Here is a 14,124-nt window from a genome sequence, read left to right as displayed (position 1 = left end):
CCACCAGCGCATTTATAAGTATATATCTATACCCCCGCCAGCATTTATAAGTATATATCTATACCCACGCCAGCGCATTTGTCCTCATTTTCTATTGCAGCGCTATATGTGACAACCATACCTATCAGAACGTATTCAGCAGCAGCCCGGCCAGATGATCCTGAAAGAGATACTGTTCATTCATAGTGCCGGCAGCTGTATATGTATATAGATGTGCTGGGGGGGCAGACATATAGCGTTATCTGCCCCCCACTGCGCTTCTATATACATATACAGCTGCCGGCGATATGAATGAACAGTATCTCTTTCAGGATCATCGGCCGAACGGCTGCTGGATGCGCTCCCGACATATATACTCGTCATATATAGCGCATTTGTACAGCATTATATATGACAAGTATATATGTCAGGAGCGCATCCAGCAGCCGCTCGGCCGATGATCCTGAAAGATATACTTATATGTATATAGAAGCGCTGTGGGGGGCAGATAACGCTATATGTCTGCCCCCCCCAGCACATCTATATACATATACAGCTGCCGGCACTATGAATGAATAGTATATCTGTCAGGATCATCTGGCCGGGCCGCTGCTGAATACGTTCTGATAGGTATGGTTGTCACATATAGCGCTGCAATAGAAAATTAGGACAAATTCGCTGGCGGGGGTATAGATATATACTTATAAATGCGCTGGCGGGGGTATAGACATATACTTATAAGCACTGGCGGGGTATAGATATATACTTATAAGCACTGGCGGGGTATAGATATATACTTATAAGCACTGGCGGGGTATAGATATATACTTATAAATGCGCTGGCGGGGGTATAGATATATACTTATAAATGCTGGCGGGGGTATAGATATATACTTATAAATGCTGGCGGGGGTATAGATATATACTTATAAATGCTGGCGGGGGTATAGATATATACTTATAAATGCTGGCGGGGGTATAGATATATACTTAGAAATGCGCTGGTGGGGGGTCATATTTTTATTAATGCGCTGGCGGGGGCTAGATATATAGCGCTCTATGCTGCTAGGGATTTACTACTCCCACTGCTAGGGAATTACTACTCCCATCATGGAAACAAGTCTGTTCCATGATGGTAGGAGTAGTAGTCCTGGCTGTGGGAGTCTGTAGGCAGAGGTGTAAAAACGTCTGTACATGACGGATAGTTTGTAGCATCCCTTAATTCACCCGTTATTAAACATCTGTTAATAATACATAATAATATACGTTTATTAATGGGTGAACTTCATAGTGTGAAAGCAGCCTTACAAACAAGGAATTCTTGAACTTGTAGTTATCAGCTGCTGAAGTTGAGTTGTTCTTTTCTGTCTGACCACAGTGCTCTCTGCTGACACCTCTGTCCGTCTCAGGAACTGTCCAGAGCAGGAGACGTTTCCTATGGGGATTTGCTCCTACTCTGGACAGTTCCTGAGACAGACAGAGGTGTCAGCAGAGAGCACTGTGGTCAGACAGAAAAAACAACTCAACTTCAGCAGCTGATAAGTACTGGAAGGATTAAGATATTTTTTAATAGAAGTAATTTACAATTCTGTTTAACTTTCTGGAGCCAGTTGATATGAAATAAATAGTTTTTCACCAGAGTACCCCTTTAAAGTTTCTTACGCTAAAATAGCTTGAGAAGCGTTACTACAGGACAACTGATGTGTATATAATATATACAGGTTACAGGGCCAAAACCTCACAAAATCAGACCATGAACACTAAGAAAAATATCTGCTAGACTATTTACCGGACAAGCGGGCCCCCATAGGAGCCCAAAGACGTTTCGGATCGAGTTTCTTAAGTCAATTACACGACGGGTTAATTGAGATGGCAGCTGTGTTACATCCACACATTCGCTTCTCTCCTAGCAACGCAGATAGAAATCTGATTTCCCGTATTCCTTTACATGGCCGTCTGCGGAGATTTGTCTATAGTTCTTCATTGTGTGATTATTGATGCCGGACTGTATGGTGTGAGTGACTGCAGCCATGTAAGGGGATGACGGATTCATCCGATGGCTGCAGAGCTTACAATAATAATGTTAGAACTCCGGTTACAAGCTGCGGCGCTCCGATCCACTAACACCAATGGAAACATCACTTCTGTGGTTTATTTATTTCCCCCATCGATATGTTTTTCTGCTGCCAGCAATGGTTGTATGTTTTGTGTTATGAAGTGCTCTGCTGGTTTAGGACGGCCACAATTTTACTATATGTTTTCACTATTACAGGCCGATACGTCAACACCCTCACCCTGCCAGCAAGTTGGCATTGCAGTAAACATGGAGGCCTTAGATCCGTAGCAAGCAAGAACTGTATACAGCAATGTTTCCCAAACAGTGTGCTGGGAGTTGTAGTTTTGCAACAGCTGGAGGCACCCTGGCTGGAAAACAGCTCAACACACAGATCTTGGTGAGATAAGACAACTTTCTAAATATGAAAGCGCAAAAAATAAATAAATAAATAAATAAATAAATAAAAACCTGTGGTCCTTAAAGGGTTACTCCGGTGAATAGTTTTTCTTTTTTTTAATCAACTTGTGCCAGAAAGTTAAACAGATTTGTAAATGACTTCTATTTAAAAATCTTAATCCTTCCAGTACTTATCAGCTGTTGTATAACACAGAGGAAGTTCATTTATTTTTGAATTTCTTTTCTGTCTGTCCACAGTGCTCTCTGCTGACACCTCTGTCCGTATCAAGAACTGTCCACAACAGGAAAGGTTTGCTATGGGGAATTGTTCCTGCTCTGGACAGTTCCTGACATGGACAGAGGTGTCAGCACCGTGGTCAGACAGAAAATAAATTTAAAAAGAAAAGAACTTCCTCTGTATTATACAGCAACTGATAAGTATTAAAAGGATTAAGATTTTTTTTAATAGAAGTAATATGTAGTGATACCAAATAGGTTTATTTCCATTATGTTTACATGTTTTTATATAGGAAAAGGGGGTGATTTGAACTAAAAATATGGAAGGGGTTAATGTGTGTCTTTTAAATTTTATTAAAACATTTTTTTACACTTTATTAGTCCATTAGGGGACTTTTAGGAGGAATCGTTTGATTCCTCATACAGATCAATAGAGTTATATTGAACTCCATTGATCTGTGTGCTCTGTGATCCATTGATAGAGCCTAGTCCAGCCAGGCTCTATCAACGACAGAGCCACGGACACCAGGGAACAGAGGTAAGCCCTCCGGCTACCTCTATAGTGGATCGCCCCCCGCAATCGTGCTGCAGGGGTGGGATTGTGCAGATAGTGAGTGCAGCTCTGGAGGTGACAGGGGGATAAGACATGCTGGGGAGCTGCTGAGACAACACCAAACTGACAATGAGACGACTACCCAACTTTCTGTCAGGAGAAAGGGAGGAATCAGGGAGCTGCTGAGACAATACTACACTGACAATGAGAATACTACAAAACTTCCTGTCGGGTATTTCAAGCAAAAGAATGCTGAAGCCAGTACTATTTGTTATAAACACTACATTAGTAAGTTATATAGGATAGTTTTGTTTAAATACAATTTTTTGATACTGAAATACCCATTAAGTTATCATAGAGGTTACCCCCTAAATATCCAACAAATACAACCTGCAAACATCAGGACAGTAACCCACCTTCTGGATCATAGGTTTGGAACATTCGTCTCGCTTGTTCTGCTGGTGGCTCCGGGGCAACAAGTGTTGATTCCTGAAAGACATAAATATCTGACATTGTTGCACCGATCTCTATCTACACAGTCCTAGAAATGTAACATTAAATTATTTTCAGATGGATAAAAGAGACATACTCCGACCATCAATCCCAATCTATTAGGTGAAAATGCATGAAATGCACTAAACAAGATAAAAGGTTACTCATCGTAAACAGCGCGACTGGCTTGTGTTTAATGTATGGGAACATGGAGGAAAACCTTTACATTGTGAGAGAGGTAGAGTGACATTTCCTCATAAGAGAGCGCCTCCATAAATAACATGAGAATTTACAAGCGGGAGGTGGAAAGGACAGAAAGAATACAAAGAACAGACACTGACTGAGGTTGGGGAAAAACCAACTCATCAAAGGGACGACTTAAGGACGGAGGGTTCTGGAGTTTCTCTGAAGATTTATAATAAGTATCAGAACCGGACAACAAGCGGATAGAAAGCATTAGATGGCAAGAGGAGCAAAAGAAAAAGAAAAAGAAGAGTGCTAATAATGTCAAAGAGCTTACAATCTAACAGGATGTATAATGAGGAACTTAAATCCTTTATGGTCCCTCAAAAATATAATCTGGGTTAAGCAATCTCTAAACTGTCAGCAAAAATGGCAGCCACTAAATAACACCGAGGCTTTCCATCGGGAAGTCCAAGGACATAAACGCCACATGAATTGTGACATGAATGTCACAATAAGATATGTTTCTCTACCTTAAAGGGGTACTCCACCTCTAGACTTAGGATAGGGGATAAGATGTCCGATTGCAGGGGGAACCTCGGCACCCCGGTCATCCGAGGCAAAGAGCAAACTCCACTTAGTGCCAGACATGAATGGAGGTGGTGAAGTCACGAACATGGAAGCCCCCAACCCAGCATAAATGTTCAGAACACTGGGGTGGCGGCCCAAAGGTCGTGGGGGTCCCAGCGGCCGGACCCCCGTGATCAGACATCTTATCCCGAAACCTGTCCACATTGGTAGACCCATCACCCCCGATGGAACCATTGACTTGCCTATTTGGTGTGATAGATGCAGAGATATTGCCCCACCTGCGAGAGACTTTATTCCTTGCCAGGAAGACGACTGTCCTTAGGTGGATGGAGCCTAAGCCCCCGACCCTTATTAAGTGGAAGAAGCTGCTGAATTCTATAGCACTCTTCTCTCAGTCCAATGGAAGGGGCCCAGCACTGGGTGATCGCCAGTGAGGTTCACGTACTCCACCCACTTGCCAGGCGTTGGGTTAGATTCAAAGTTTCACTCCAAGGAAACAGCACCAGTCACTAGGTCCGGTTAAAGTGCAGGCTTTTAATTGCATCAGAGCATAAACAAGTGCGACGTTTCGGCTAACAAGCCTTGTTAGCCGAAACGTCACACTTGTTTATGATCTGATGCAATAAAAATCCTGCACTTTAACCGGACCTAGTGACTGGTGCCGTTTCCTTGGAGAGAAGCTTTGTACTCTTCTCTCAGTTAGTTTACAAACATAGAAAGTGCCCAGCTAAATTTTATCAAGCATGGGGGCCCTGGCGTTCCTCCTCCCTGACCCAATGTTCATACAACACGGCTAATCATATGCCTCTCGCTATGCCCTGATTAAGTCCTTCTTGATGAAGTTTAGCTAATGATCATTGTTTTGTCTGGCAGCGGCGTCCTCCACGCACCACTTTGAGTTGAGCAGGTGATTCTGGGGTAGGAGCTAGTGCTCGGAAGACTTTACAGTTACCTCTTTGTTTGTTTTTTTCCTTTTCGTTTCACATGTTTCTCTATATTGAGGTCGCTTGGTCTACTATTGTGATTACCCATACAACATGGTAATCTGGACCATTACACAGTTCATGTTATTCTGTAATGAAATGTATACAGATGCTCTTATGTTTGTACTGCTTGTACTGACAATGGTTGTCAGATTTTAATAAAACAAATAAATAAAAAAAAGCTTACATGCCCGATCCCTCACATCTCACCAAAACATAAAATTGTCAATCTTGCTAAAACTGACATATTCTTAGTAAATGGCCAACTTTGAAACAGATAGTTCTTGTGCGTTCAGCTCAGTGCCGGGGGGTATGACCAAAAATGCATATCACAGTATTTTTGTAAGTTATGGCGGTTCCATGGTATTTCCCCCCCCCCCCCCCCACGCTGGGGAACTAATCATATGTGACCCGCGGGCGCTGCTCTGCTTCTCAAACCCCCGACTCCCCCAATGAATTATCAGCTGCAGCGCTGCACTGTCCCCCACATCGGGGAACTAATCATATGTGACCCGCAGGCGCTTTTTCCCCTTCATAGCATCTGCCATCAGGAAGGAGCCTTGAGGACGCCATATTAGATCCTTGGACAGTCTTGCCAAAATTGGTGGGTTTGAATAATCCTTACCTAATGGCCAGATTTGGTGGAAAATACTAGAAAGAAAGTAACAGATATGGATAAGCTCCAGAAAAATCGAAAGATAAGCAGCAGCTAAAACAACTAGGACGCCACTTAGGTTAAGACGTAAACATCAATTGAAAGCCCCCGATACTTTAGAGAGCAGCACGCTGGCTTTACTCTTCCCTCAGTATTGTGCCGCAGACATATGTAATTTTGTATAATATCCATCAGTCCATAAAAAAGGTTAATAAAATTCTCATGGAAGATTCATTATAAAATTCCTAAATAATCCACATATTTCAGTTTTCTCTAGGTGATTTCATCTTGCCAAACATATAAATGCTTCTCAACAATTTCCACGCATATCAAATATCACATGTTGTAACCATCGCACAGCATCAAATAAGCACAAAACAAGTACGAAACAAAGATATGAAGTGTTGTAAAAGAGGGAAACAGTTGCCCCCAATGATCGCCCTCATAAGGGTGTTGGCACAGTGTCTACAGTGACACTTGTGAGATTCAGAGTTTTTTTTTCTTTATCTCATCAAAGAAAAGGGACCCCGATCCCCCCAGTCACAAGTCTGGAGTAAGTATGGAGTGGTGATCAGGCACATCCTCTGCTGCCCCATCCCAAAAGTCTGTGGCACTGACAAAATGAGGGCTTAGGGGAATGGGGTCCCAGTTCCGGGAGGGTTAGTCATACTCTCTCCTCTACTTCCAGCTGATCAGTGGTTGTACACTCTCCTCTACTTTCACATGATCAGTGGTTGTACGCTCTCCTCTACTTCCAGCAGATCAGCGGTTGTACGCTCTCCTCTACTTCCAGCAGATCAGAGGGTTGTACGCTCTCCTCTACTTCCAGCTGATCAGTGGTTGTACACTCTCCTCTACTTCCAGCAGATCAGCGGTTGTACACTCTCCTCTACTTCCAGCAGATCAGCGGTTGTACACTCTCCTCTACTTACAGCAGATCAGCGGTTGTACACTCTCCTCTACTTACAGCAGATCAGCGGTTGTACACTCTCCTCTACTTACAGCAGATCAGTGGTTGTATGCTCTCCTCTACTTACAGCAGATCAGTGGTTGTACGCTCTCCTCTACTTACAGCAGATCAGTGGTTGTATGCTCTCCTCTACTTACAGCAGATCAGTGGTTGTACGCTCTCCTCTACTTCCAGCTGATCAGCGGTTGTACGCTCTCCTCTACTTCCAGCTGATCAGCGGTTGTACGCTCTCCTCTACTTCCAGCTGATCAGCGGTTGTACGCTCTCCTCTACTTCCAGCTGATCAGCGGTTGTACGCTCTCCTCTACTTACAGCTGATCAGTGGTCACACACTCTTCTTCCTCCAGATGATCAGTGGTCATACTCTCTTCCACTTCCAGCTGATCAGTGGTCACACTCTTTTCTACTTCCAGCTGATCAGTGCTCACACTCTTTTCAACTTCCAGCTGATCAGTGGTCACACTCTTCTACTTTCAGCTGATTAGTGGTTGTACGCTCTCTACTTTCAGCTAATCTGTGGTTGTACGCTCTCCTCTACTTACAGCTGATCAGTGGTCACACTCTCTTCCACTTCCAGCTGATCAGTGGTCACACTCTTTTCTACTTCCAGCTGATCAGTGGTCACACTTTTCTACTTCCAGCTGATCAGTGGTCACACTCTTTTCTACTTCCAGCTGATCAGTGGTCACACTCTTCTACTTTCAGCTGATTAGTGGTTGTACGCTCTCCTCTACTTTCAGCTAATCTGTGGTTGTACGCTCTCCTCTACTTCCAGCTGATCTGTGGTCACACTCTCTTCTTCCAGCTGATCAGTGGTCACACACTCTTCTACTTCCAGCTGATCAGTGGTCTCACACTCTCTTCTACTTCCAGCTGATCAGCGGTCACACACTCTTCTACTTCCAGTTGATCAGTGGTCACACACTCTTCTACTTCCAGTTGATCAGTGGTCACACTCTCTTCTACTTCCAGCTGATCAGCGGTCACACACTCTTCTACTTCCAGTTGATCAGTGGTCACACACTCTTCTACTTCCAGCTGATCAGTGGTCACGCACTCTTCTACTTCCAGCTGATCAGTGGTCACACTCTTCTACTTCCAGCTGATCAGCAGCGACACTCTCACTCTCCTCCCAGTGTATAGGTGATAAATGGGCAATTTTCTGACTGGAAAACGTATTTAACATGAGAACTATCCTGGTGATGAGGTGATCACTACAAGTCTGTTCTTAAAAAAAAAAAAAAGGCTGATTTTTCCAGGAGTTGTTATCCTGTGATAATATAACCTGTTCTATCTGGGGAAAAATATATCATCATATGCCAGCCATTTAAATGCATGGAAAGCAGAATAAAAGTACATGTCACTACTTGGTGGAGTCCTGAGCAGGTAACCCCATGAAGTCAATAGACCCTGATGGGACAGCTCCAATAAATCAAGCACCTACCCCTATTCGCTGAAATTTTTTTAATTCACTTTCATCCAGAGCTGCATTCATAATTCTGCTGGCTCCTTATAAGCTATGAGTTCACCTCTCACAGCCGACCCTTGCTGCTTCAGTGTCTGTACAGAGCCTGTTCTGCTGATCAGATTCCTGGCAGATGTAGTGTCTACACCAAAAACTGTACATTATTCTTATGTATATCATATGAGAACTTTGATGCGTCTGTCAATACCAGAAAATCTAAAAAGGAAGGTAAAGGCACTCCATAAGGTTACACTTGGGATAGGATACGGTAAAATTGCATGAAAGCCGCTCACTATGAGTGGTTGTGTACCGTCCTACACAATGGTTAGCACATGATAACGAATGGGGATCGGCATCTGCAGCCCTCCAGCTCAGGTACAACTTGAAGTCGGCGCTGCTGACTCGTGAGGCAATTGCCAGAGATAGTGGAAAAGTCCTCAGCTGAACATTTTATTAGAAGAAAATAATAAAAAAATAGACAAGATTACGTGTTTCGGGAGGATACCTCCCTTCCTCAGATCAGGGTCCAGACCCTGATCTGAGGAAGGGAGGGAGGGATCCTCCCGAAACACGTAATATTGTCAAATTTTTATTATTTTCTTCTAATAAAATGTCCAGCTGAGGACTTTTCCACTATCTCTGGCATTTGCCTCATCCTTCTCACAAGAGTCAGCAGAGCCGACTTCAAGTTTTTTTTTCCTGCCTTACTTCTACTACCATACTCCAGGACGACACTGTCTTCTTCTGCAACCATTTGGCTCAGCAGCGGCTCGCACTATCAGTACCCCGATCTTATCGTGAGTTATATACACACTTATTACCATCACAAGGTGAGTGGCCATCTATAAACTTCGCGGGGTTGCGCCCCCCCCCCCCCCACTCACTTGCCTTAGGGTAATACACGAGGCGCCGTCTGTCAGTCCTTTCATTTTTTTATCTCCACAGATTGTAAGTAGGATAGGCTTCAATAAAAACCGCAGGTTCAACGTGCCACTGACGGGATCCAAGTACACACAGCAGGAGCAAGTAAAAACAACTTTAATGACCAAGATGCAATGCGTTTTGCTGCGCTTGCGCAGCAAAACTTGTTGCATCTTGGTCATTAAAGGGATACTGCACTGAAAAACATTTTTTATTTAAAATCAACTGGTGCCAGAAAGGTAAAATGATTGGTAAATGACTTCTATTTAAAATATCAATCCTTCCAGTACTTATCAGCTGCTGTATGCTCCACAGGAAGTTCTTTTGAATGTCCTTTGTGTCTGACCACAGTGCTCTCTGATGACACCTCTGTCCTTTTAAGGTGCTGTCCAGAGCAGGAGCAAGTCCCCATAGCAAACCTATCCTGCTCTGGACAGTTCCTGACATGGACAGAGGGGTCAGCAGAGAGCACTGTGGTCAGACAGAAAGGAAATTCAAAAAAGAAAATAACTTCCTGTGGAGCATACAACAGCTGATAAGTACTGTAAGGATGAAGATTGTTTTAATAGAAGTAATTTACAAATCTGTTTAACTTTCTGGCACCAGTTGATAAAAAATAAAAATAAAATAAAAATGTTTTCCACCGAAGTTGTTTTTTTTTTTTTTTTTCTTTCTTTTTTACTTGTCCCTGCTGTGCATATTTGGGTCCCGTCAATACCAGAAAAGGATGACACTGGACATGATCAGAGCAATATAAGTAAAGCAAAGAACTTCATATGTACAGTTATGCGACAAAGGGTAAACGTATTCTTCACATGAGCGTCCGTCTTGTAAATTATCTATATCATTACCTATATCTCTATATACATAAGGTCTGGATTGTTTGGACTATTCCGGGTCACACTCATTTCTTATTTCAACAAATCGTTAATGTAAAAGTGGAAAGTGATTGTGGTATGACAGAGTCTATAAATGATGCCTACCACCTGCAAGTAAAATAACCCACCGGTTATCTATTCTCCATGTATAATAGAAGCCTGGTGAGTTATAGATGTTGGCACGAGTCCACCCCATATAAAACAAATAGAATATATGTGAGTACACATAGTCATACATGGAATTGGTGCTGTCACCAGTTATATCTGAGGTCATTATGTTAATGGGTTATTAAGGCCGGTATTTGTGCCAAAGTCACCTTTTAGGGTTGTGGGTAGGTGGGTGGGGGGTTGATCAGGGTCTTAATACTGTATATGCTTTTAAAATTAGAGGAAGAACAGCCGCTCTGTCATCCCACCAGGGAATAGTTGTGTTGTGTGATCTGTGTCTGATCCAGTATGTGTTCCTTTCTAAAAGTGTCAGGTCCCAAGGAGGCGACCCTCTTGGTTTCATGCCGTCACGTATGGAAGTGACCCTGTCAGCCAAAAAAAACTTGCTTTTCCTGTGAAGAGTCGTTTTGTGGTCACAGAATAAATGTGTCCAGGGACAGTTCTAAGGTCGGACTAGAAAAAAAGATGTTTTCCTTCAGCACGAGAAAAGAATGTACTCGAGGCAAAAAGGAAATTCCATTACCAACCCCGAATTCAGGAAATATTGAGATCTGAAGGACTACAAATTACTACCGTCCATGTGTCGGACTAGATTCTCTTCTCTTCTGATATGGTTCAAGCTTCGGAGAAAAGGGGAAGATGTGTGACCAATGGTAATGGAGAATGAAGACATAAAGAAAACCACACAAGGCGCCTAGTGCGTTATCCCAATATTCCAACGTTTTACATGGCAAGTATTGTGCTCACCTTGAGTGCAATGCAAATGCGCATATCACCCAGGGATACTGGGTACAGGGGTCCGGTGGATTCCTAGGAGTGCTGCGATGCCGTAGGGATATTAGGACAGGCTTTATTTCCGTCCACGAATATGGCAAAGAGAAACAAAAAGATCCCTCTCTAGGCGCTACTTCTCTCAGTGGAATCACACAGAAGAGGATGTCAAGCAAAAGTGTTCTTTATTGACCGATGATGCGTTTCGGTTATTACCCTTCATCAGATTGGCAATTCGATGAAGGGTAATAGCCGAAACGCGTCATTGGTCAATAAAGAACACTTTTGCTTGACATCCTCTTCTGTGTGATTTCACTGAGAGAAGTAGCGCCTAGAAAGGGATCTTTTTGTTTCTCTTTGTGACCAATGGTGACCATCCGGTTGGAGTATTTAACTTGATCAAGTTTCCACCTTGTACACTATAACGCCTATGGAAAGGGCTCACCCAATGCCATTGGCCTTCTCTGGACCTTTACAGTAGAATTGTAAATGATCTGTATAAAGGTTGACAAGTCCTTGGGTCATACACACCCATAAAAGATGCCAAATACTCAATAAAGCAGTAGGGGAACTAGAGCGTAGTGGCTTCTACAAGTGCTGGTAGACCTTGTACAAAACTCCAATGCCTGAAATGTCATTTAATGTGTTCTTATTTCTAGTACTAGTAGAAAAATTACATCTAACCAGATTTAAGGGTTACTCCGCTGCTCTGCGTTTGGAACAAACTGTTCCGAGTGCTGGAGCCGGGAGCTTGTGACTTCATAGTCCCGCGCCCCTCATGATGTCACGTCCCCTCAATGCAAGTCTATGGGAGGGGGCGTGACGGCCGCCACGCCCCCTCCCATAGACTTGCATTGAGGGGGCGTGACATCATGAGGGGGCAGGGCTATGAAGTCATGAGCTCCCGACGCAGGCTTCAGCATTCAAAACAGTTTGTTCCAAACACAGAGCAGCAGAGTACCCCTTTAAGGGAAAATGATGGCCCCGAGCTTTAAAGGGGTACTCCGGTGAAAACCTTTTTTCTTTTAAATCAACTGGTGGCATAAAGTTAAACATATTTGTAAATGACTTCTATTAAAAAAATCTTAATCCTTCCAGTACTTATTAGCTGCTGAATGCTACAGAGGAAATTCCTTTCTTTTTGGAACACTGATGACATCACGAGCACAGTGCTCTCTGCTGACATCTCTGTCCATTTTAGCAACCATGCATAGCAGGTGTATGCTAAGGGCAGCATGGTGGCTCAATAGTTAGCACTGCTGCCTTGCAGTGCTGGGGACTTGGGTTCAAATCCCACTAAGGACAACAGTAAATAAAGTGTTATTATAATGACATCAGCAGAGAGCACTGTGCTCGTGATGTCATCAGAAAGCATTCAAAAAAGAAAAGATTTTCCTCTGTAGTATTCAGCAGCTAATAAGTACAGGAAGGATTAAGATTTTTTAATAGAAGTAATTTACAAATATGTTTAACTTTCTGCCACCAGTTGATTTAAAAGAAAAAAGGTTTTCACCGGAGTACCCCTTTAAGAGCTGCGAATTACAGTACATCCAACAAGCTGTGTCCTTAGTTTGTAACTGAGAATCGGCCATGTAGGCACGGTCAACCTTCATATTAGACTAGAGCAGATGCAAAAAGGTATCCAGCTGTTTTTGTACCAAAAGTTTACCATAATAGAAGATGAATACACATGTCAACCTTTCAGCTGCAAAAAGGCACCATGGGAACCCCATTGTCACCTCAGAAGATGCTAATAAAAATGGATCTTCTGGGGTCTTATTTTAACTGGTACTCCAGTAGAAAACTTTTTTTTTTTTTTTAAATCAACTGGTGCCAGAAAATTAAAGCTGCTGTATGCTCCACAGGAAGTTGAGTTGTTCTTTCCACTCTGACCACAGTGCTCTCTGCTGACACCTCTTTCCCTGTCAGGAACTGTCCAGAGCAGAAGCAAATCTCCATAGCAAACCTCTTCTACTCTGGACAGTTCCTGACATGGAAAATGTTGAAAAATTCAACTTTCTCTGGTGCATAGAGCAGCTGATAAGTACTGGAAGGATTAAGATTCATTTATAAGTCATTTACAAATCTGTTTTACTTTCTGGTGTCAGACTAAAAATGAGGGCTAGTGGCTGCTATCGAACACATGGAGAAGAAGGAAAGTCGGCACTGCCGCACTCACGATTCTGCCGGAGTAACTGGATCACTGCACCTTCACGTCCAGATGCCACAAATCCGGTGCTCAGTCCGCCATAAGCATAAGCGTAAGGAACTTGAAAGAAGAGATCGCAGACGGCACTCACGGAAACAGCAAGAAGTTTTATTCGGGATCGCTGGTCCACACAACAACAACGACAGGTAAGTCGACCGGTTTCGCGCTACACAGAGCGCTTACACGTGACCTCTGACATCACTTAACCCTACCCCCTTAAATACATACACCAAGTAGTACAAAAATAGAAAAATAGAAAACTAGACATTACAGGGTTAAAAGCACAAAAATGGTATGTGGTATAGAAAGACTAGCATTAGTATTTACTAATTAGCTATAACAGCGCCTTAGACTGTATAACATTATCAAGAGGTATAGTATTAAAAACGCTAAGTGTGAACATAGATCCTATGCTAACAACATACACCTGCACTATGGAAATACATTTAAATCCTCCCGTAGGTTTAATCCTAGTGGTCCTAAGGCGTCTGTAAGTATAATCATTTCTGATTCTTTTTGTAACAATAATTTATGTCTATCTCCACCATATTTTAAGGGTGCAACTGTTTTCAATCCAAGGAATTTTAAATCTTCAATTCTATTATTATGTTTATACT

General features: G+C 42.9%; 1 protein-coding gene across 2 annotated transcripts in view; it reads right to left on the bottom strand.

Moving 5' to 3' along the window:
- Positions 1-14,124, bottom strand: part of MINDY3 (MINDY lysine 48 deubiquitinase 3) — a 201,816-nt gene that overhangs the window by 25,113 nt on the left and 162,579 nt on the right. For both annotated transcript variants that reach the window (XM_056519090.1, XM_056519089.1), the window contains exon 12: positions 3,638-3,710. In XM_056519090.1, coding sequence (XP_056375065.1) covers positions 3,638-3,710 — 73 coding nt within the window. The remainder of the gene's footprint in view (positions 1-3,637; positions 3,711-14,124) is intronic.

Source organism: Hyla sarda, chromosome 5, assembly GCF_029499605.1.
Source record: "Hyla sarda isolate aHylSar1 chromosome 5, aHylSar1.hap1, whole genome shotgun sequence".
NCBI classification, from domain to species: domain Eukaryota; kingdom Metazoa; phylum Chordata; class Amphibia; order Anura; family Hylidae; genus Hyla; species Hyla sarda.
The sequence above is the reverse complement of the archived record's forward strand: the minus strand, read 5'-3'. Positions and strand labels throughout refer to the sequence as shown.